General features: G+C 47.0%; 1 protein-coding gene across 1 annotated transcript in view; it reads left to right on the top strand.

The window, feature by feature from the left end:
• HERC1 (HECT and RLD domain containing E3 ubiquitin protein ligase family member 1) overlaps nt 1-25,378 on the top strand; it is a 736,289-nt gene that overhangs the window by 441,740 nt on the left and 269,171 nt on the right. The window contains exons 41-44 of the mRNA XM_030188195.1: nt 4,913-5,073; nt 5,605-5,721; nt 5,814-6,045; nt 19,906-20,030. Of these exons, the coding sequence (XP_030044055.1) occupies nt 4,913-5,073; nt 5,605-5,721; nt 5,814-6,045; nt 19,906-20,030 (635 nt within the window). The remainder of the gene's footprint in view (nt 1-4,912; nt 5,074-5,604; nt 5,722-5,813; nt 6,046-19,905; nt 20,031-25,378) is intronic.

The following is a 25,378-nucleotide window of genomic DNA, read 5'->3' on the forward strand; positions in this document are numbered from 1 at the left end:
GTCCTGCTTCCCCAACCTGAGGCTGAGATCTCCTTCAGCCCCGATGAGCGGAGGCCTCCACTGATGCCGGCGATGGAACTGCAACAGGGGCAGGAAACCCCTTGCACTGGTTACCAAGGAGTGCTTCCTGCGACGGGGTCAGATTGCAGTGTGGATCCATCAGATTTTGTCAATGAAGGAGAGGCATTTGGCTTACTCAAGAGGAGAAGCAGCCCCCGGTTGAAATTTCTACTGATTTCACTTCACTTAGTAAGTCTTTTCTTCCTTTAAAACCTACCTTAGACTCTATCTGGGAAGCTCTTATGGGCCTAGAAACCTCTTACAAAAATTGATTCTGGTTACTTAAACTACTAAATTGCCTTTAGAAAAAATTTCAATTTGGAAACAAAAACATTAAATATTGAAAAAACAATTGAAACAAACACGGATAATATAAAATCTGTTCAACAAACTCAGGTCAACCTGATTAAAGAAAATATGTTACTACACTACAAAATTGAAAATCTGGAAAATCAACAAAGAGCTAAAGCCTGAGATTGATACATTTTCCTAAAATTATATCTATTGCTCCTCTTATAACTTTTCAGAGGTATTTATCAGATATTGAAGATTCCTGAACAAGCCTATCCGCCAGTCTCTAAGATATATTATTCACCTCCGTATAAAAAGGAAAATATTAATCAACCTGAACAAGGAGCAGAAGATTCGACATATTGAACCTTACACAAATAATTCAAGATGATGAGATGGGCATATACCAGCAACTTTAATAGTGACGTTTGTATTGAAACTGGACCGTGATTGGATTTTAAGACAATTTTTTTGTAATAGAGATGAACTCTTTATGAACTTTAAGATCAGAATATTTTCCCATATTGCAAGAGTAACCCAAAAGAGGCGTCAATTATTCTTAAAACTTCGTTCCTGGGTTGTACAATTGGGTGGTTTCTTTTGGCTTAACTTCCCTTGCAAATGTGTGTTGAAAGTTAATTCAGTTAAATATGTGTTCTATGATCCTACTCAATTGAATTCTTTTTTAGATTCGAGGGCTACTACAACTCCTATTCTATAACCAGTAGTATCATCATCATCCACTCCATAATTATTATTGACGTGGCACTTTGAGTTTCTCTTCTATTTCCTAGCTTTAGTTACTGGAATATATATTTCATGGAATTGTACCTTGTTTTCTTCCGGAAATTGTGGACTAGAGATGGGGGGGGGGGGGGAATAATATATTTCCAATTACTTGTATATTTGTGTAATATCACTTTAATATTGCCTCTTCCTCTATCTTTTCATATCAAGAATTTGCTTGATTTATTGTGAATTTTCAAAAAATAAAATAAAAAATCATCAACCTACGAGAAAATTTACCTCAGGAAGATGCCAACCTTGAAACATTTATAGACGAGCTAGATCATCCCCCCAAGGAAATACCAGCGGACAGGACCTGGAAAACTTTTGCTCAGCTTTCCTCTGAGACAGTAGCTCAAATGTTAAGAAAGTTCTTTTCCACTCACTGCTTACTAGACACATGCCCCGACTACATTATGAAAGCGTCCTCTAATCATTTATGTTCCATGTAGGACAATTCTCACCGGATAAGGGGAAACATTCTGTTCACATCTATCCCAAAAGACACTAAGAAAGACACAAATGATAGTTGCATCCATACCACTAATGACCAAGACAATGGAAGGTATAGCGGCCAAACAACTAACAGAATACATAAACAAATTCTCCAAACTACACGAACTGCAGTCAGGCTTCATATCCAACCATAGCGCTGAAACGGTGCTGATCACACTTCTGGCCAAACTCAAACACAAAATTTCAATAGGCAAAAACATCCTCCTACTTCAGTTTGACATGTTGAGTTCATTTTGACATGGTGGACCACCAAATCCTATAAAGAATTCTCGTTAAGTTAGGAATTGGAGGGAAGATACTCACATGGTTCAAGGGTTTCTTGACCACCAGGTCTCTCCACCATGGAAAGTGGAATGTAGAGTCCCACAGGGCTCACCACTCTCACTTATACTATTCAACCTAATGATGGTCCCACTTGCCAGGTCCCTATCCAAACAAGGCTTCAATCCCTTCATCTACACCAGTGATGTCACAATCTTTATCCCTTTCAAAGAAAACCCATCATAAACCACCTCCAAAATCACGAATAGCATAAAAAAACATGGAATCCTGGGCATCAGCCTTCAAGCTGAAACTGAACAGGGAAAAAACATACTGCCTCATACTCTCATCTCCACACAATACTGAACGCTTCACAGCCATCAACGCCTTATGAACATCTCTCCCAATCTCAGATAATCTGAAAATCCTAGGAATCACTTTAGATCGTGACTTATCATTCGAAAACCAAACTAAGGCCACTACAAAGAAAATGTTTGGCACAATGTGGAAACTTAAATGTATAAAGCAATATTTCTCAAGAGATGTATTCCACATCATGATCCAAACCATGGTTCTAGCCCATGTGGATTACTCAATGGAATCTACGCAAGGTGCAAAGACCAAATCTTAAAGAAACTACAAACAGCACAAAATACAGCAGCTAGACTCGTTTTCGAAAAAAAAAATGGTTTGAAAGTGCCAGACCCCTTCTCCAAAAATTACACTGGCTACCAATCAAGGCACACATATCCTTCAAAATTTGTTGTTTGGCTTACAGAATAATATTTGGCCTCTCACTGGGCTACATGACCAACCTAATAGACCGCTCAATCTGAATTGCAACTAAATCAGCAAGATCTTACCTAATCCTCCACTTCCCCAATTGTAAAGCCATTAAATACAAATTGACATACGCTTCTGGCTTCTCATATGTTTGCACCAAGTTCTGGAACACACTACCAAAAGACCTAAAACTCAAGGACAACTAAGTTAACTAATCTTCCGAAAACACTTGAAAGCCCATTGTTCAGAAAGTTCCTCCCTGCTGAATCAACCTAACCAACCAGACTACCAAATCAGCACTACTAGAATATGACAATGGACAGAAACTGAACTAAGCTTCGTCACCGAATTCATCCCAAACACTTCACTCGCCTACCTGAAGCAACTGTAAACACATAAAGCCTATCAAACTCAAGACAACTGTTAATCTCATTCTTCTATATAAATTGTAACTTAGTTCTATACAAATTGTACCCAGTGTACTTTGATCTATACAAAATGTAACCAATTTACTCCTGACTCTTAAGGTTATCAATAGAAATCAAACAAAATAAAACATGGAAAAGAAAATGATATCTTTTTTATTGGACATAACTTAATACATTTCTTGATTAGCTTTCGAAGGTTGCCCTTCTTCGTCAGATCGGAAATAATTATTTCCGATCTGACGAAGAAGGGCAACCTTCGAAAGCTAATCAAGAAATGTATTAAGTTATGTCCAATAAAAAAGATGATATCTTATTTTCTTTTCCATGTTTTATTTTGTTTGATTTCTGTTGATAACCTTAAGAGTGGACTAACACGGCTACCACACTCCTCTACTCCTGACTCTTGTAAGCCACATTGGCAGAAACCCATAGGCAGGAAAACGTGGGATACAAATGCAGACAATTAATTAATTAACTCTAAAAAGTAAGATACTTTCACTTAGCTTATTCTGGTCCAAAACTTCATAATACAAGTCTCTAAGGAGAATCATGTTTAGGATGGTCCCCTTTTAAAATGGTTACTGTCTCTTGATGATTGGATCTCCCTTACTGAGCATTGCTTACTGGATACTGAGCAACACTTTGCACACCACCACTGCCATGGTTCTGCAGTCCAAGTATTCAGGACTTTCCAGTACACCTCTCTTATTTTCTATATCCTCCAGTTTCAAATCCATTGTGACACATGCATCTTTTAATTCCATCAGGTGCCATTTCACTTTCAGCACTCCCTTATTTATTTTCTTCATTGTGTCACAGTCCTCTGCACTTTGGCCTAGTTCCACCAAATCCACCCAAAGCTCCACCACCAACTCCACAATCTCTTTCCCATGCAATCTCTGTAAACCAGCTTTGCAGCTGTTTTCTGGCAGTCGGCATGATACATGTGGTTCCCTCTGCCATGCTGATTTCCTTGCAAATTTCCAACCTGCTATCCAGGTAGGCAAACTCTTAAATCTGCATATTTGATGTGAGCTTTCGGTGCACTGGGGTCTCTGAGGATGGTAATTCTCTGCTCGGAAAATTGTACTGAAATGTTTGCTGTGTATGTTTGGGTAGGTCTTTCCTATCAATGGAGTTATTGTAAACTGCTTTGGTCTCCTAAGTTAAGCAATATACTACATTTTTGATAAACATATTCTTTACACACTCTTATGGGGTAGGGAGATGATTTTGCGCTTGGATGCTATCAGATTATTGGTTTATTTCAGGATGATTGGATGGAACATTCGGCTGATGACTTTTTTTCCCCTCAAAAATTGGTTTTCTAAATTCAGTTTACATATGTTGGTCATTTACATGTGTAAAATCTATGCAAGGTTTCTAAAATGATTTCTTTAGTAACTGATCTTAGATATTCAGAAAATTATCTGTTTAAGTCTAGGGTTTTGAAAACTGGTTAGCCATATGCCTGGAATGCCTCCAACTCATCCTTTTTGTTAATCTGTTAATGCTTTAACTGAATTTTTAGCTCCCAAAGTTAACTTAAATCTTCTAAATGATCAGCACATTTTTCGAGTTCTACCTTTTTTATGATTGAAATTTGTTATTAACAACTGATAAAAAGAAAATAAATACTGTTAGAAAACATTTTTCTGCGGATAGAATTGAAATGTTTCGAGTTTCATTTTCATTATAACTACAAATAGAAGGTGGTATATTTCTTAAATGCATGTAAATATTGAACTAAACATTTTAGAGTAACAGCTTTTATTACCTCCTCAAAGGCAAATGTTCTCTAGCTACCCAACTACTATGGTACTTCCTACACGACGTGCACAGACACCTCCAGTATCCTCATTACCAACATCTCCCACTGATGAAGTAGGAAGAAGACAAAGTCTGACTTCTCCTGACTCTCAGCCTACACGCCCTACCAATCGAACAGGTATGCAAGAAACATATGCATGGCATATGTACTTTTAATATACATATGGCAGGCCCTCATAGGCATTACATACATGGCATTGTTAGCATATTTTTGGTCTTTCTCAAGATTATATAGAATTTCATTAGCGAAAGGTTTTCTAGCTCAGCAAAACAAAATTGTGTTACTTGTAAAATTCTGATGAGCTATGTCAACCTCATGAGAGGACTAGATGCTAAAATGAGTGGTTTGTATTATTTACAGTATCATTTTTCTTTAATCTTGGATTTAGTAACATTGCAGGCATATTTGAAAAGAGAACTTTATCTCATGGCATTCCTTGGACTGGTCTATCAGGCCGCAAGTTTTAAGTTTCTTCTACCAATTTTTTTTTTTTTTTAGGTAAAACAGCCCAAACAAACAGTGATGACCGTATTTATTTGTTTTCTGTTGTCCTATAATCCATTTAAATAGTAATATGGAACAAAAAACCAGTCACCAGAACTGGATGAAAAGTTATACTAAGTAATTGAATTCTCTTTTCTTTGTCAGCTTTATCAGATCCCAGCAGCAGACTGTCAACTTCCCCACCACCACCTGCTATTGCTGTGCCTTTATTAGAGATGGGATTTTCTCTTAGGCAAATTGCAAAAGCAATGGAAGCTACAGGTATCCTGCTACTTACCATTTGGTGCACAAGAAATTTTAAGTATATGTACAGAGAGGATATTTTGTGAGCCTGTTAAAATTTTGCCGCATAGGTGCAAGAGGAGAAGCAGACACTCAGAATATCACTGTACTAGCCATGTGGATGATAGAGCATCCTGGTAATGAAGATGATGAAGAGCCCCGTTCAGGTGGAGCTACAGATTCGTGTCAGGGGGCAATTGTTCCAGGAGGTACTGGAAAGTCTAGTGATCAGAGTTACTTGCAGTCACCTGGAGAAATCCCCTCTGCAGATTCTGCTGAACTAGAGGAATGCTTCTGTGACAGGTATTACAGTAGTTCTGTTTGTATAAAAGTATTTAATGAATTTAGAAGAATATAAATTCCTTCTTAACATTTCATTGTTGTAGAATATGTCCATACATTTTAAAAGACTAATTTTTGCAAAGATGTCCAGGGTAGGACCCGCACATTGCAAATATTTACAAAGCATTGCCAAGTACCAAGCCTTTTGTAAAATACATAAAAACATGCCAGGAAATGCATGTGCAAGCCCTTTTACTAAGAAACCCATTTTTAAAAAAGAGCCTAAATATAAACTTCTTAAAGATGTTTATGTGCAAGAAGTTTTAGCAAGGCTCATATTTAGGCACAAAACACAGGTGCTGATGTATGCTGCCATGCCCCCAACTGTCCCATTTGCTGCAATTTTTCCATGCATATAATTTTGAATACATTTAGCTTGAATATCTGGTAAACTGTCTGCATTAGTGAACTGTATCAGAAAAAACATGAGAACACTACCTCCAAAAGCCAGTAGTCCAAAGAGAAATAGAGGGTGACACAAATGACAATCAGCCATTGGAAATGAATTCAAAGGGTCTTTATTGAAAGCACCAGCATTACAGACCCAACATGTTTCGGTAGGCACAGCCACCTGTATCAAGGGATGCAAATTAAACTCAATATGCACAAAATAAGGAAGATCTAGTGCATAATGATAACCAGTAAATACTGTACTGTGATCTTGATTCACAGTGACGAAAAGAGATATAAGCACTGGAAACGCTGTCATGAAAGCAGCATATATCTTTTCGTCACTGAGAATCAAATTCACAGTCCAGTCCAGTGTTCACTGGTTATCTTTATGCACCAGATCTTCCTTGTTTTGTGCATATTGAGTTTATTTTGCGACCCCTGATGCAGGTGGCTGTATCCACCGAAACACGGCCTGTGTTGGGTCTGCAATGCTGGTGCTTTCAATAAAGACCCTTTGACTTCATTTCCAACGACTGATCATCATTTGTGTCATCCTCTACTTCTCTTTGGACTACCACAGTAGTGAACTGCCACACGACGAAGTGTCTGTCTGTACACCTTATTTTAGAGTCATACCGATGTGTAAATAGCAGCCTATACACATCTAGACAGTAGTGTTCAATTTACTAGGTCAGAATACTAAATTTACTACCTAAGTAAAAGTACAGGGAAGTAAACACAAAATATTTTGCTTAAGTAAAATAAACGTAATTGCCTATTATAATGGAACTGCTATTAACACTTTTATCCCTACAAGCTTATTGCTCTGAAATTCAATCCACTTGTTCAATTTTAGTAAAACTAAATTCTTAAGATGACTTGTCACTTACACAAGTGCACCTGTCAGTCATTATTAAAACAGCACAGCTAAAAGAGTACTTTATCATCCACCACATTCGAAACTTGGTTTGCTGAATTGCTGCTTCAATTGCTTCAGAGTCATCAAATAAATCAGAGAAGCATTGATCAATTGTCTGTATGATGGCAGTCAGAAGATGCCTACAAGTTGTTGTTGATACTTTCCTTGCAAGGAGAGTCTCATGAAGCCTGGTAATGCTTGGCAGCAAATAGGCCATAAACCTTCATTTTTGACTGCTGGATACTCAAAGGCTGAGCAACAGATTTCATTACAGAAGCATAATTTATCAACAAAGTCAACTCACCTGCAGTCAGTCTTAGAACTTCCAGTTTAGTGTAGACGCATCAATCAATCTTCACCGTGCTGGGGATAGGGATGGGAGAAAGGAGCAGATATTGTAAGATGCTAGCAATGGGATTGGATAAAGAGGGCTAATGCTGGGGTCAGATGGGAAAATTATTGCCACTTGTCTAATAAAACAAGTTTGAAAAGGAGGTTGACAGGCCTACACAAACATGTGCCATGGACCATTCTAAACCTGTGCATGTTATTCAAAGATGAGCTTGAAAAATTCTTTAGCATAGTTTTATTTGTAATGCAAGGATCATTAATGTAAAGAAGTGAAAGTGCTAACAAGTGGTTAAAATATTTTGTTACAAGTAAAAGTATTTAATATTTTCCAATACTTCATTATACGTATTCTCCGAGGACAAGCAGGCTGCTTGTTCTCACTCATGGGTGATGTCCACGGCAGCCCCTCCAATCGGAAACTTCACTAGCAAAGGCCTTTGCTAGTCCTCGCGCGCCCATGCGCACCGCGCATGCGCGGCCGTCTTCCTGCCCGAACCGGCTCGTGTTCGTCAGTCTTCTTTTGTCCGCGCTCGGGACAGTCGTGTTTTGCCGCCATTTCGTGCCCCTCAAGTTGACCCTCGCACGTCTTCGCGATTTCGCAAAAAAAAAGAAAGACCGAGGTCTTTGTCCCTTCCCGTGTGTCTAGTTTGTTTCACCGACGTAAGTTTCCTTTCGCTCTCGGGGTAGGCTATTTTTGTGGCCTCAGTACGGGTTTTTCTCTCTCCCTTTTTGGTGCCCTTCGTCACCATCGCAAATTTTGATTTTGCCGGCGTGATTTTTCCACCCATGTCATCGAAGTCTCCCAGCGGCTTCAAGAAGTGCACCCAGTGCGCCTGAGTAATCTCGCTCACTGATAGGCACGCGTCGTGTCTTCAGTGTCTGGGGGCTGGGCACCGCCCGCAGGCCTGCAGTCTTTGTGTTCTTTTACAGAAGAGGACTCAGGTAGCGAGATTGGCCCAGTGGAACGTGTTGTTCTTGGGCTCTTCGTCGACAACAGCACCGGAGGCATCGAGTGCATCGACGTCGACAGCATCAAGACCTTCGACCTCGGCATCGACGGCATCGAGGTATCGACCCTCTGCATCGTCGGTACCGAGACATCGGAAGGCTGCGTTGGCGTCGGTGGTACCGGGACCTTCGCTGTTGCTGATGTCGTCGGACGGTGGTGCTTCGACTGGAGTGCAGGTGAGGGCTGTCCATTCCCCTGCTGGTGGCGGTGAGCCTTCGGGTGGGTCTCCTCCTACCCTGAGGGCTCCTGCGGTACAGCCCCCCGGAGACCGACTTTCTTCGGCCTCGGCACCGAGGAAGAGACGGCTGGATTCTACGTCCTCATCGTCGGTACCGGGAAGCTCCGGTGACATGCTTAGTTTGAAAAAATCAAAGAAGCATCGACACCGGTCACCTTCCCGCATCGGTACCGAGAGCTCTGGGTCGCCGAGGGAGTCGGCACCCAGTAGGCATCGGCACTGGGAGGACCGCTCACCCTCTGTTCAGGAGGTGTCGATGCGCTCCACCTTGGACAGCCCGGAACAGCCTCCACGCCCGGAACAGACTCTGACTTTGACGCCTGCATCGGCTTCCACGTCTTTCTCCACAGCCGCTCTGCACGAGAGTCTCCGGGCCGTTCTCCCGGAGATCCTGGGAGAGCAGTTGCGCCCTTCCCCTCCGGTACCGGGGGTGCTTGCGCCACTGGTACCGTCGAGTGAGGCGCCGGCTGGCCCCTTGCCTGGGGTGAGGTCTAAGCGGTACCGACTGCGGCCGCCTCCCAGGAAGGCTCCCCGACGATGTCGGCGGAGGGAGCTTCGCCGGTGCTGGCGAGGGAGTCTACCTCTTGACGCTCCCACCGTGGCCGTGTTTCCACGGAGTTGAGTCGGGCACGGCTTCAGACACAGGTTCGTGAACTTGTGTCTGATACCGATGGTGAGGCCTTGTGGGAGGAGGAGGAGGACATCAGATATTTCTCTGACGAGGAGTCTGATGGCCTTCCTTCTGATCCCACTCCCTCCCCTGAAAGGCAGCTTTCTCCTCCCGAGAGTCTGTCTTTTGCGGCCTTTGTCCGGGAGATGTCTACGGCCATCCCCTTCCCGGTGGTCGTGGAGGATGAGCCCAGAGCTGAAATGTTTGAGCTCTTGGACTATCCTTCTCCACCTAAGGAAACGTCCACAGTACCCATGCATCATGTCCTAAAAAAGACATTGCTGGCGAACTGGACCAAGCCTTTAACTAATCCCCACATTCCCAAGAAGATCGAGTCCCAGTACCGGATCCATGGGGACCCAGAGCTGATGCGCACTCAGTTGCCTCACGACTCTGGTGTGGTGGATCTGGCCCTAAAGAAGGCTAAGAGTTCTAGGGAGCATGCTTCGGCGCCCCCGGGCAAAGACTCTAGAACCTTAGACTCCTTTGGGAGGAAGGCCTACCATTCTTCTATGCTCGTGGCCAAGATTCAGTCCTACCAGCTCTACACGAGCATCCATATGCGGAACAATGTGCGGCAGTTGGCGGGCTTGGTGGACAAGCTCCCTCCTGAGCAAGCCAAGCCATTTCAGGAGGTGGTCAGGCAGCTGAAGGCGAGCAGAAAATTCCTGGCCAGAGGGGTATATGATACCTTTGATGTTGCGTCCAGGGCTGCTGCTCAAGGTGTGGTGATGTGCAGACTCTCATGGCTGCGTGCCTCCAACCTGGAGAATAGGATCCAGCAGCGGATTGCGGACTCCCCTTGCCGAGCGGACAACATTTTTGGAGAGAAAGTCGAACAGGTGGTAGAACAGCTCCACCAGCGGGATACCGCTTTCGACAAGTTCTCCCGCCGGCAGCCTTCAGCATCTACCTCCTCAGGTAGACGTTTTTATGGGGGAAGGAAGACTGTTCCCTACTCTTCTGGCAAGCATAGGTACAATCCTCCTTCTCGACAGCCTGTGGCCCAGGCTAAGCCCCAGCGCGCTCGCTCTCGTCAGCAGAGTGCGCGTCAGCAAGTCCCCATGGCTCCCCAGCAAAAGCAGGGGGCGAGCTTTTGACTGGCTCCAGCAGAGCATAGCCGACATCAACGTGTCAGTGCCGGGCGATCTGCCGGTCGGGGGGAGGTTGAAAGTTTTTCACCAAAGGTGGCCTCTTGTAACCTCCGACCGTTGGGTTCTTCAAATAGTCCGGCAAGGATACACCCTCAATTTGGCCTCAAAACCTCCAAATTGCCCACCGGGAGCTCAATCCTACAGCTTCCAGCACAAGCAGGTACTTGCAGAGGAACTCTCCGCCCTTCTCAGCGCCAATGCGGTCGAGCCCGTGCCATCCGGGCAAGAAGGGCTGGGATTCTATTCCAGGTACTTCCTTGTGGAAAAGAAAACAGGGGGGATGCGTCCCATCCTAGACCTAAGGGCCCTGAACAAATATCTGGTCAAGGAAAAGTTCAGGATGCTTTCCCGGGGCACCCTTCCCATGATTCAGGAAAACGATTGGCTATGCTCTCTGGACTTGAAGTACGCCTACACGCACATCCCGATACTGCCAGCTCACAGGCAGTATCTGCGATTTCAGCTGGGCACACGTCACTTCCAGTACTGTGTGCTACCCTTTGGGCTCGCCTCTGCGCCCAGAGTGTTCACGAAGTGCTTGGCTGTAGTAGCAGCGGCGCTTCGCAGGCTGGGAGTGCACGTGTTCCCCTATCTCGACGATTGGCTGGTGAAGAACACATCCGAGGCAGGAGCTCTACAGTCCATATAGATGACTATTCGCCTCCTGGAGCTACTGGGGTTTGTGATAAATTATCCAAAGTCCCACCTTCTCACAGTGCAAAGACTCGAATTCATAGGAGCTCTGCTGGATTCTCGGACAGCTCATGCTTATCTCCCAGAGACGAGAGCCAACAACTTGTTGTCCCTCGTCTCTCGGGTGCGAGCGTCCCAGCGGATCACAGCTCGGCAGATGTTGAGATTGCTAGGCCACATGGCCTCCACAGTTCATGTGACTCCCATGGCCCGCCTTCACATGCGATCTGCTCAATGGACCCTAGCTTCCCAGTGGTTTCAAGCTGCTGGGGATCTAGAAGAAGTGATCCACCTGTCCACGAGTTTTCTCAAGTCCCTGTATTGGTGGACGATTTGGTCCAATTTGACTCTGGGACGCCCTTTCCAAATTCCTCAGCCGCAAAAAGTGCTGACTACGGATGCGTCTCTCCTAGGGTGGGGAGCTCATGTTGATGGGCTTCATACGCAGGGAAGCTGGTCCCTCCAGGAACGCGATCTGCAGATCAATCTCCTGGAGTTACGAGCGGTCTGGAACGCTCTGAAGGCTTTCAGAGATCGGCTGTCCCACCAAATTATCCAAATTCAGACAGACAACCAGGTTGCCATCTATTACATCAACAAGCAGGGGGGCACCGGATCTCGCCCCCTGTGTCAGGAAGCCGTCAGCATGTGGCTCTGGGCTCGCCGTTACGGCATGTGGCTTCAAGCCACATATCTGGCAGTCGTAAACAACAGTCTGGCCGACAGGTTGAGCAGGATTATGCAACCTCACGAGTGGTCGTTCAACTCCAGAGTAGTGAGCCAGATCTTCCAGGTGTGGGGCACCCCCTTGGTAGATCTCTTTGCATCTCGAGCCAACCACAAGGTCCCTCAGTTCTGTTCCAGACTTCAGGCCCACAGCAGACTGGCATCGGATGCCTTCCTCCTGGATTGGGGGAAGGCCTGCTGTATGCTTATCCTCCCATACCTCTGCTTGGGAAGACTTTGTTGAAACTCAAGCAAGACTGAGGCACCATGATTCTGATTGCTCCGTTTTGGCTGCGTCAGATCTGGTTCCCTCTTCTTCTGGAGTTGTCCTCCGAAGAACCGTGGAGATTGGAGTGTTTTCCGACCCTCATTTCACAGGACAAAGGGGCGCTTCTGCATCCCAACCTCCGGTCTCTGGCTCTCACGGCCTGGATGTTGAGAGCGTAGACTTTGCCTGTCAGAGGGTGTCTCCCGTATCTTGCTTGCTTCCAGGAAAGATTCCACTAAGAGGAGTTACTTCTTTTTATGGAGGAGGTTTGCCGTCTGGTGTGACAGCAAGGCCTTAGATCCTCGCTCTTGTCCTACACAGACCCTGCTTGACTACCTTCTGCACTTGTCTGAGTCTGGTCTCAAGACCAACTCGGTAAGGGTTCACCTTAGCGCAATCAGTGCATACCATTACCATGTGGAAGGTAAGCCGATCTCAGGACAGCCTTTAGTTGTTCGCTTCATGAGAGGTTTGCTTTTGTCAAAGTCCCCCGTCAAACCTCCTACAGTGTCATGGGATCTCAATGTCGTTCTCACCCAGCTGATGAAACCTCCTTTTGAGCCACTGAACTCCTGCCATCTGAAGTACTTGACCTGGAAGGTAATTTTCTTGGTGGCAGTTACTTCAGCTCGTAGAGTCAGTGAGCTTCAGGCCCTGGTAGCCCAGGCCCCTTACACCAAATTTCATCATAACAGAGTAGTCCTCCACACTTACCCTGTTCTTGCCGAAGGTAGTGTCGGAGTTCCATCTGAACCAGTCATTTGTCTTGCCAACATTTTTTCCCCGTCCTCATTCCTGCCCTGCTGAACGTCAGCTGCACACATTGGACTGCAAAAGAGCATTGGCCTTCTATCTGGAGCAGACACAGCCCAACAGACAGTCCTCCCAATTGTTTGTTTCTTTTGATCCCAACAGGAGGGGAGTGGCTGTGGGGAAACGCACCATATCCAATTGGCTAGCAGATTGCATTTCCTTCACTTACGCCCAGGCTGGGCTGACTCTTGAGGGTCATGTCACGGCTCACAATGTCAGAGCCATGGCTGCGTCAGTGGCCCACTTGAAGTCAGCCACTATTGAAGAGATCTGCAAAGCTGCGACGTGGTCATCTGTCCACACATTCACATCTCATTACTGCCTGTAGCAGGATACTCGACGCGACAGTCGGTTCGGGTAGTCAGTGCTTCAGAATCTGTTCGGGGTTTAGAATCCAACTCCACCCCCCTAGGCCCATGTTTTATTCTGTTCCAGGCTACACTCTCAGTTAGTTGGATAAGTTGTTAGGTCAATCTCAGTTATGTCCTCGCCGTTGCGAGGCCCAATTGACCATGTTTGTTGTTTTGAGTGAGCCTGGGGGCTAGGGATACCCCATTAGTGAGAACAAGCAGCCTGCTTGTCCTCGGAGAAAGCGAATGCTACATACCTGTAGAAGGTATTCTCCGAGGACAGCAGGCTGATAGTTCTCACAAACCCCGCCCGCCTCCCCTTTGGAGTTGTGTCTTCCCTTGTCTTTGTCTTGCTACATACGGGACTGACGAACACGAGCCGGTTCGGGCGGGAAGACGGCCGTGCATGGGCGCGCGAGGACTAGGAAAGGCCTTTGCTAGTGAAGTTTCCGATTGGAGGGGCTGCCGTGGACGTCACCCATCAGTAAGAACAATCAGCCTGCTGTCCTCGGAGAATACCTTCTACAGGTATGTAGCATTCGCTAAAGTTCAGTATAGTAACTAGTTGCTATACAGCACTGCATATAGATTGGCATACATGTGGAAATACCATTTTCCGAGGACAAGCAGGCTGCTTGTTCTCACTGATGGGGTGACGTCCACGGCAGCCCCTCCAATCGGAAACTTCACTAGCAAAGGCCTTTGCTAGTCCTTGCGCGCCCATGCGCACCGCGCATGCGCGGCCGTCTTCCCGCCCGAACCGGCTCGTGTTCGTCAGTCTTCTTTTGTCCGCGCTCGGGATGGTCGTGTTTTACCGCCGTTTCGCACCCCTCAAGTTGACCCTCGCGCGTCTTCGCGATTTCACAAAAAAAAAAGAAAGACCTTGGTCTTTGTCCCTTCTCGTGTGTCCAGTTTGTTTTCCCCGACGTAAGTTTCCTTTCGCTTTCGGGGTAGGCCTTTTTTGTGGCCTCGGTACGGGTTTTCTCTCTATATATTTTTGGTGCCCTTCGTCACCATCGCGGATTTTGATTTCGCCGGCGTGATTTTTCCGCCCATGTCATCGAAGTCTTCCAGCGGCTTCAAGAAGTGCACCCAGTGCGCCCGGGTAATCTCGCTCACTGATAGGCACGCGTCGTGTCTTCAGTGTCTGGGGGCTGGGCATCGCCCGCAGGCCTGCAGTCTTTGTGCTCTTTTACAGTAGAGGACTCAGGTAGTGAGATTGGCCCAGTGGAACGTGTTGTTCTCGGGCTCTTCGTCGACAACAGCACCGGAGGCATCGAGTGCATCGAGGTATCGACCCTCTGCATCGTCGGTACCGAGATATCGGAAGGCAGCGTCGGTGGTACCGGGACCTCCGCTGCTGCTGATGTCGTCGGACGGTGGTGCTTCGACTGGAGTGCAGGTGAGGGCTGTCCATTCCCCTGCTGGTGGCAGTGAGCCTTCGGGTGGGTCTCCCCCTACCCTGAGGGCTCCTGCGGTACAGCCACCCCCCCCACCCCCCCCCCCCCCCCCCGAGACAGATCTTCTTCGGCCTCGGCCCCAAGGAAGAGACAGCTGGATTCTACGTCCTCCTCGTTGGTACCGGGAAGCTCCGGTGACATGCTTCATTTGAAAAAATCAAAGAAGCATCGACACCGGTCACCTTCCTGCATCGGTACCGAGAGCTCTGGGTCGCCGATGGAGTCGGCACCCAGTAGGCATCGGCACCGGGAGGACCGCTCACCCTCTGTTCAGGAGGTGTCGATGCGCTCCACCTTGGACAGCCCGGAACAGACTCTGACCTCAACACCTGCATCGGCTTCCATGTCTTTCTCCACAGCCGCTCTGCACGAGAGTCTCCGGGCCGTTCTCCCGGAGATCCTGGGAGAGCTGTTGCGCCCCTCCCCTCCGGTACCGGGGGTGCTTGCGCCTCCGGTACCGTCGAGTGAGGCGCCGGCTGGCCCCTTGCCTGGGGTGAGGTCTCCGACGACTGCGGCCGCCTCCCAAGAAGGCTCCCCCACGACGTCGGTGGAGGGAGCTTCGCCGGTGCTGGCGAGGGAGTCTACCTCTCGGCGCTCTCACCGTGGCCGTGTTTCCAACTGCCAACTGAACATAACAGTAGCCATACTGGGTCAGACCAATGGTCCATCTAGCCCAGTATCCTGTTTTCCAAACAGTGGCCAAGCCAGGTCACAAGTACCTAGCAGAAACCCAAAATGTGGCAACATTCTATATTACAGATCTCAGGACAAGCAGTTGCTTCCCATGTCTGTCTCAATAGCAGACTATGAACTTTTCCTCCAGGAACTTGTCTAAACTTTCTAAAACCCAGATACACTAACCGCTGTACCACCTCCTCCGGCAAAGAGTTCCAGAGCTTAATGATTCATTGAGTGAAAAAATATTTCCTCCTGTTTGTTTTAAAAGTATTTCCATGTAACTTTCTCGAATGTCCCCTAGTCTTTGTACTTTTGGAACGAGTAAAAAATCGATTTACTTCTACTTGTTCTACACCACTCAGGATTTTGTATACATCAATCATATAGGGATGCTGATTATGTTTAGATGTGCAGGGGCCAGGGTTAGGGTGGGGTGAGGGAATGGCTTGGGCAGACCTACAATATAGACATGTTTTTCCCCATCTTAGAGGGAGAATCCGTCTCTAGGAAAAAAATAGACAAGGCATTGTAGCTACCCCAGGTACAAGCAAGTGCCTGCTAGAGGGGGGAGCTGATACTGCTGAGGTCTGCTACCCCCCCCCCCCCCCCCCCCAAAAAAAAAAATCCCCATCCTTGTTCCTGATGTTTGACAAAATAAAATCCTCTTTAAAGAGTTACCTGCTACTCCCATTGCAGGGTATATTGCCGCCATCAGATGCAGGTAATTTTTGCTGATTTAGGGGTCTGTTTGCTAAAGGTTTTTTCTTTTTATGTCAGTGGGAATATGCTTTAATGAAAAATCAAATACCATGAAGCTTAGCTAATAATGGACTCCTGTTAAGTAACAGCAAATGAAACTTGATATGCTCCAGGATACTCTCAGCAGCCTTTTGTACGCCCCTTGCTGTTCCTATAGATCCTGCTTAGCTAACTTGGTTAAAACCAAAAAGTTGTAAAACATCTACATACTTCTAAAAAATCTTTCCAGACTAAGTAAAAGGTTAGCACCTGAGTCACACTGCTGCAGATCAGGTACACACTTCTGGCTCCACAGCCATTTTAATTTTCTGGCTTAGGCATAGATAACACCCAAAAGATCTACTGCAAACTCTGTTAGACACATGGCTTAAATTAGACAAATATAAACATATACATAACACAACATAGTAGATGACGACAGAAAAAGACCTGCATGGTCCATCAGTCTGCCCAACAAGATAAACTCATATGTGTATACCTTACCTTGATTTGTACCTGCCTTTTTCAGGGCACAGACCGTACAAGTCTGCCCAGCAGTATTTCCTGCCTCCCAACCACCAGTCCTGCCTCCCATCACTGGCTCTGGCACAGACCATATAAGTCTGCCCTCCACTATCCTCAACTCCCAACCACCAACCTCTCTTCCCCACCTGCTTCGCCACCCAATTTCGGCTAAGCTTCTGAGAATCCATTCCTACTGCACAGGATTCCTTTATGCATATCCCACGCATGTTTGAATTCCGTTACTGTTTTCATCTCCACCACCTCCCGCTGGAGGGCATTCCAAGCATCCACCACCCTCTCCGTGAAAAAATACTTCCTGACATCTTTCCTGAGTCTGCCCCCCCTTCAATCTCATTTCATGTCCTCTCGTTCTACCGCCTTCCCATCTCCGGAAAAGATTTGTTTGCGGATTAATACCTTTCAAGTATTTGAACGTCTGTATCATATCACCCCTGTTCCTCCTTTCCTCCATATCCATTCTGCAGTGTCAAAGATCGTTAAGAAAGAATTGGCTCACCCTGATAAAATATCACCTTGAATGCTATTATGCTATATAAGGAGACGGCTACTTAATTAAGGCTTCTGCAATGGATTCTGTAATTTCCAACATTTCTAGATCTTCAAACAGTCAAACAAGAATTAGAAAAGATATCTGTCAACAAAACAGTAACTTCTCTGATATCTCATTTGTTGAATTTTGTTGCATAATATGTAGTGGATGCTGCATGGAAAGTGATGTCTTTTTGCTAAGTCTTTCACATAGTGCAAGATAAGGACATGGTTCACCACTAGTAGATAAATTATTTCTTTAAAGCATATCTTTTAAGCAGGGCCGGTCTTAGCAAGTGCAGGGCCCTGTGCAGACCAATTTGGTGGGGCCCCACCCTAGCCCTGCCCTCACCCTAGCTCCGCCCCCACCCTAGCTCCGCCCCATTGATAAGATTATTCCATTTTTAGAAAATTTTTTATTTATGAAATTTCAAATAAAGACAAATGAAGCTAAACTTGTACAAAGAAACTGATTGAAATAATAAGCACAATGCTATCATGAAACCTCCCCTCCCCGTAGAGAAGATACTAGACCACCAGCCAGGGTGCAAGGGAATAGGACACAAAAGGGAAACAGTGGACATGGAGAGGAAAAGAGAGATGGGTGATACTGGACATAGAGGGATAGGGTAGGGAGAGATGCTGGAGGGAGGTGAAGAGGGGAGAGTCACTGGATGTGGAGAGTAGAAGGGAGATACGTGGTGAAGCAGTGGAGAAATTAAGTGACTAACAATAGGGGAAACACTGGGGAGGCAGGGTGAGTGAGAGCGGAAGGATGAAGTTAGAGGAGCACTGCAGCAAGGATGACTAAGGCTGACTAATACAGGCTACTGGGGAGATGAGAGGCTTGGACATAAATATTGGGAAAGGATAACAGGATCTGGAGTGGGAGAGCACTAAGGGAGGAAGATGGATGGGGATGTGTGGCAGCACTAGTGAGAGAATGAATGATACTGGGAGGGTGGAGGGTGACTGAGGTGTAGTGTGGAGTACAGGTGAGAGTGAGACTTGGGGTGAACCCTGGGGAAGGATGAGGCATATGGGACCACTTAGGGGAGGATGAGTAAGGCTCAGAAGGAAGAATTAATAAAATTAAGGTGCATTGAAGAAGGGAGGTAAAAGATGATTAAAAGGATATCTATGGGTAAAGGTGGGCAGGGACTGAAAGGGGAAGAAGGGGACTACTGTGGCTCACTGTCACTGGAAGCAAGGGTCCCAGGCAAAACCTTTGACAAAATGGTGGACATAGCTGAAACATTTCAAACCAAAACCACCACAGAGACAGACAGTACTTTAATTTCAAAAGGTTCTTCCTAATTTAGAAAAAAAGCTATCATCATACCTGGCTTGCTGCCTGCCTGCCTCTGGATTGGCACAACTGTTGTAGGCAGCCGTCTCCTGTCTGTTGCTTAGTTTGCTCGCCTCGCTTGGCTCCACAAGTCTGCACAGCCGCGCTCTCGCTAGCACCACAGTCAGCGCAACAATGGCTCACCTCCTCGGACCAGGCTTCAGCTTTTCCCGCTCAGTGACTCTCGCCCTCGCGGAAACAGGAAATACCTCATCAGAAGGCGGGACATTGAGCGGGAAGTGAAAAGCTGGAGCCTGGAGGTGAGCCGTCGTGCTGCAACTGTCTGTCGCCATTGGGGGCTGAGCCGTCGCTGCCTCCTGGCTCGCAAGCCTGCAAAGTTAGTGTTGCCGTCTCGCTGGGGTCCAGGGACTCGGGAGCTGACGGCGGGCTCAAGCTGGGGGTGGGTGCCGCGCCGGTGGTGGCGGGAGCGGAGCGCCCGAGCGTCGGGATCATCATGAATGATGTGGACGGTCGTCCGAGGCGAGCGGAGGTCGGAGCGGAGGCAGAGTTGAGGCGCGCCGCGCAGCGTCGGGCCCCCTTAGGCACAGGGCCCTATGTGGCCGCCTTGGTCACCTCTGCCTAAGACCGGCTCTGCTTTTAAGGTAATCAGCTGTTTGGTGTTCAGCTAGATACAACTGTTTATCTAAAGATAAGAAAAGTACTTGCAAGATGCTGGACAGTCTGTCTAAAAAATTGCCCACTATAAGTTCTAAAATCTGTTTTAATATCGGCATTTGGAAAACAGTTGTCCAAGTTGCTGTTAACTTTAGTCTGAGGTGCTGCTATGTTAAGTCCCATAAGTTTTCATTGGCAGTGCTCTTGCTGACCTTCCTCTGTTCCTCTGTCAACAAGCAATATGAGCGAAATATTTTTCTTGGCCTAGATTTCTCTCTTCCTATCCTTATGCTTCCATGTTATTTTTTAAAATTAATCCTACAGTTCTGATGGCCTAGACAATACAGAAAATGCAGCTGCTTCAAGTGGCCATCCATCAAGGAGTCGGACTGCAGTAACAAGGAGACAGAAGTTTGATCTTGCTGCCAGGACATTGCTAGCAGGAGCAGGTAAACTAGTTATATTCAATAAGGGATAACTACGTTACTAAAATATGGTACTTCTTAAATTACCATATATATTTCTAAGTGACTTGTCTGACCAAATTATCTTTTTAATGTGATACACTTTTTTAAAACATAGATGGTGGCGGAAGTGATGTCATCCCTACAGTGGTGTGTAAAAGTCTGAAATAGGTTGCTTGCAATGTGGAATTTCAGTATCCTTGGCATTCATTTAATTTCCGTTTTTATAATGTGTACTTAGTGGTGTTCTTTGTGGCTTCCTGCAAAATGATTCTGTAATTCTGTTTCATGTTACACATAGGTTATCAATAGAAATCAAACAAAATAAAACATAGAAAAGAAAATAAGATGATATCTTTTTTATTGGACATAACTTAATACATTTCTTGATCAGCTTTCGAAGGTTGCCCTTCTTCCTCAGATCGGATCCGATCTGAGGAAGAAGGGCAACCTTCGAAAGCTAATCAAGAAATGTATTAAGTTATGTCCAATAAAAAAAGTATCATCTTATTTTCTTTTCCATGTTTTATTTTGTTTGATTTCTATTCATAACCTTTAAGAGTGGACTAACACGGCTACCACACCTCTCTACATGTTACACATAGGAAACAGCGTAAAACACAAATACTGATCCATACATCGCAATTTCTGTGTGGCCCAACTGCTGTTTTGATTATGTATCCATGACATTATACAGTTAAAACAAAGGGTTTTTTAAACTTTTTTTTTTTAATATAGCAAGAAAATGGCCATTTGGCTATGATTTAATGATGGTTAGTAGTTGGTAGGTCAGCCTGTACTCTTGCGATGACCTTGCACTGTCCCGGCATCGAAGGAACCAACTTTAGAAGAAAGTTACTGATGACCACTTGATTTTAAGCTGCTATGAGTGCCTCTGTCAGCTCTCTTTTTGAAGCAGGATGCTGGCCTGGATATTTCTAAACCTTTTTCATGCCTTCTCAGTTGGATTTAAGTCTGGTGATTGGGTTGGCCAGTTGAGGGTTGAGATCTTTTTCAGTTTCTTCCAACTGCTTTTGCTTGATGGTATGGGGCATTGTCATCCTGGAATATGTAGTCACATGCACTGCCTCAGTATCTCGATGTATTCCTTGGCATTTACTTTGCCATTGTTGATTTGTAGACGTCCCAGTGCTACTTGCTGTCATGCAGTCCGAAGCCATGATTCTCCCAGGACAAGCAGACTGATATTCTCACATGTGGGTGACATCACATCGGCCCCGGAGAATTTTCAAGCAAAAATCGCCAAAAGTCTCTTCTAGAGTGTTCTGTCGTGCGAGATGATCACACCGCGCATGCGCGCGCACGATTTCCCGCCCGCCGCATGGACACACCCCTCAGTTCTCTTTTTTTCCGCGTCTGAGGTGACACGGAGTTCCTTTTCGGGTGCTTCGCGTTTTCCCTCTCTTCGGAGGAAAGTTCTCTTCTTTGTCGAACGTGTTTCGGTTCCTTCATTGTTTTCAATATTTAAAAAAAAAAAACTTATTTCCTCAGTTTTTTCCCCATTTCTAAGTTTCCTTTCTTTTCTGTCGCGACTGTGTTGGGTCGCTCGGTCGGGGTTTTTTCTTCCCTTCTTTGTCAATTTTTGTGACAAAATTGTGTCTTTTAATTTAGCGGACAAAGTTTTTCCCGTCATGTCATCGAAGACGCCCAGCGGCTTCAAGCCATGCGCCCGCTGCAACCGGACTATCTCGGTCACTGATCCGCACTCCTGGTGCCTTCAGTGCCTTGGGCCTGATCATCTTCCGGAGAAATGTAAGTTATGTCTTAAAATGAAAAGACGTACTCAAGTCTCCAGGAAGGCCCAGAGAAAAACCCTTTTTCAGTCCGGTACAAGCGGCATCGGTACCGTCGACGTCGAGGGCAGCGCTGGCATCGGGAGACCAGGTGAAGGCTGCTAAAAGACTGATGCATGCTGGGAGCAGTGATGCATCGAGCGGGTCTCCACCCACTTCGGCGCCTCCTGCTTTGCAGGCCCACCGGGACCGACCTGTATCGGACCCAGCCCCGAGGAAGTGTGTGGATTCCACGTCTTCCTCTCCGGTACCGAGGAGTCTCGATGAAGGGCGTCGGGCGAAGGCCAGGAAGCACCGTCATCGTTCTCTTTCTCGACACAGTACCACGGGTTCCGGGTCATCGAAGCATTCGGTACCCGAGAAGCGTCGATGCCGAGAGGATCGCTCTCCCTCTGTTATGGAGATATCGACGCGCAGGTCGCCTAGCAGTCAGGTACCGGCTCCCCAGCCCCTGCAGGTTCTGCCTCTGAAGTCCACACTGGCACCGCAGCCTTTCCCGACAGCTTCTGTAGATGAGCGCATCAAGGCTATTTTCCCTGATTTCATGGAAGCAGTGCTGCAACATTTGCGTCCAGCACAGGAGGTACCGGTACTGACGGTGCCGGAGGCTTCTGCGGCATCGTGCCTTTCGCCGGTGGTGAGGTCTCCTTCTCCGGTACCGCTTCAGGTATCAGGGTCGGCAGCTTCCCAGGTCGACTCTCCAGTGCCTTCGATGGAGGAAGCTTCACCGGAGTCTCCTAGGGGGTCGACTTCTCGACGCTGTCATCGAGGTCACCGCATCTCCATGTCGAGACGGGCTCGGATCCGGGCTGCTCTTTCTGAGTTGTTAGCCCCATCCGATGATAGCTCATCTGATGAAGATGGTGGTCATGGAGTGTTCTCTGCCGAGGATTCTCTAGGTCTTCCATCTGATTCGACCCCCTCTCCTCAAAGACAGCTTTCCCCTCCGGAGAGCTTGTCTTTTTCATCTTTTGTGCGGGAAATGTCTGAGGCTATTCCCTTCCCTGTGGAGACTGTGGATGAGCCCAGGGCCAAGATGCTCGAGTTCCTGGATTATCCATCTCCACCTAAGTCTTCTACCACAGCTCCTTTTCATGATACACTCAGGGAAGTGCTGATGAGGAACTGGGAGAAGCCTCTTTCCTGCCCAACTATTCCCAAAAAGGCTGAATCCCAGTATCTGATCCACGGGGAACCCAGTTTCGTCCGGCCTCAGTTGCCTCATGACTCTGTGGTGGTGGATTCCGCTCTCAAAAGAGCTAAGAGTTCTAGGAATTTTGCCTCGGCGCCCCCGGGGCGAGAACATAGAACCTTGGATTCTTTTGGAAGAAAGGCGTATCAGGCTGGCATGCTCGCTTCCAAAATTCAGTCATACCAGCTCTTCACGAGTATACATTTGCGGAACTCAGTGCGGCAGCTTGAGAGCTTGGTTGATGCACTCCCACCGGAGCAGGCCGAGCCTTTTCACCAAGTGGTCAGACAGCAGAAGGCGTGTCGCAAGTTCCTGTCCAGGGGCATTTATGATACTTGCGATGTGACATCCAGGTTTTCTGCTATGGGTATAGTGATGTGCAGGCTCTCATGGCTGCGTGCCTCTAACCTGGAAGAACGTACTCAGCAGAAAATTGCGGATATCTCTTGCCGGGGGGATCATCTTTTTGGTGAGAAGGTCGAAGAGTTGATCATCTCTATTAGCGTGATAACGCTATGGACTCTCTCTCCCGCCGGGCATCTTCTGCATCCGCTTCCTCATCTAGGAAGTTTTTTAAAGGGAAGAGAAGTGCGCCTTATGCCTCTGGGGGCCGTAAGTACACTCCTACTTCTCGCCAGCCAGTTCAGGCTCTGCTACAGCACATTCGTTCTCGTCAACAGCATGCACCTAAACAGGCCCCTGCAGCTCCCCAGCAAAAACCAGGGACGGGTTTTTGACTGGCTCCAGTTGAGCATAGCCACCATCAATGTGTCCGTGCCGGGCGATCTGCCTGTCGGGGGGAGGTTAAAATATTTTCACCAAAGGTGGCCTCTGATAATCTCCGACCGGTGGGTTTTTCAAATAGTCCGGTTAGGATGCACCCTCAGTCTGGAAACCAAGCCTCCAAATTGCCCACCGGGAGTTCAGTCCTTCAGCTCCCAACACAAGCAGGTACTTGCAGAGGAACTCTCCGCCATTTTCGGCGCCAATGCGGTCGAGCCCGTTCCACCCGGACAAGAAGGGCTGGGATTCTATTCCAGGTACTTCCTTGTGGAAAAGAAGATGGGGGATGCGTCCCGTCCTAGACCTAAGGGGCCTGAACAAATATCTGGTTCGAGAAAAGTTCAGGATGCTTTCCCTGAGCACCCTTCTTCCCATGATTCAGGAAAACGATTGGCTATGCTGTCTGGACTTAAAGGATGCTTATACTCACATCTCGATACTTCCAGCTCACAGGAAGTATCTGCGGTTTCGGCTGGGAACGCAGCATTTTCAGTACTGTGTACTGCCTTTTGGCTTGGCGTCTGCGCCCAGGGTATTTACCAAGTGCCTGGCAGTTGTTGCAGCGTCTCTGGACGATTGGCTGGTGAAGAGCACCTCCCAGGATGGAGCTTTACAGTCCATGCGGATGACTGTTCAAGTGCTGGAGCTACTAGGGTTTGTCATCAATTACCCAAAGTCCCATCTAATCCCAGTTCAAAAATTGGAATTTATAGGGGCTCTGTTGTGCACGAGGACAGCTTCTGCCTATGTCCCCGAGCCAAGAGCAGGCAACCTTCTGTCTCTGGTCTCCAAGGTTCAAGCATCTCAGCAGATCACAGCTCGGCAGATGTTGAGACTTCTGAGGCACATGGCCTCCACATTTCATGTAACTCCCATGGCACGTCTTCATATGAGATCAGCTCAGTGGACCCTAGCTTCCCAGTGGTATCAAGCTACAGGGAATCTAGAGGATGTGATCCAGCTGTCCACCGACTTTCGTAATTCCCTTCAGTAGTGGACAATTTGATCCAGTCTGGTTTTGGGGCGCCCATTCTAAATTCCTCAGCCACAAAATGTGCTGACGTCGAATGCATCCCTCCTAGGTTGGGGAGCACATGCAGATGGGCTTCACACTCAAGGAGCTTGGTCCCTTCAGGAAAAGCGTCTTCAGATCAACCTCCTGGAGTTATGAGCGATCTGGAATGCTCTAAAGGCTTTCAGAGATCGGCTATCCAACCAAATTATTCTGATTCAAACAGACAATCAGGTTGCGATGTACTACACAAACAAGCAGAGGGGCACCGGATCTCGCCCTCTGTGTCAGGAGGCCATGCAGATGTGGCTTTGGGCTCACCAACATGGCATGTTTCTCCAAGCCATTTATCTGGCTGGCGTAAACAACAGTCTGGCCGACAGGTTGAGCAGGATAATGCAACCTCACGAGTGGTTGATGAACATGGCTGTAGCCAGAAAGATCTTCCGAGCGTGGGGCACTCCCTCGGTGGATCTTTTTGCCACTCAATTCAATCACAAGGTCCCTCAGTTCTGTTCCAGACTTCAGGCCC

The sequence above is a fragment of the Microcaecilia unicolor genome, chromosome 1 (genome assembly GCF_901765095.1).
Source record: "Microcaecilia unicolor chromosome 1, aMicUni1.1, whole genome shotgun sequence".
NCBI classification, from domain to species: domain Eukaryota; kingdom Metazoa; phylum Chordata; class Amphibia; order Gymnophiona; family Siphonopidae; genus Microcaecilia; species Microcaecilia unicolor.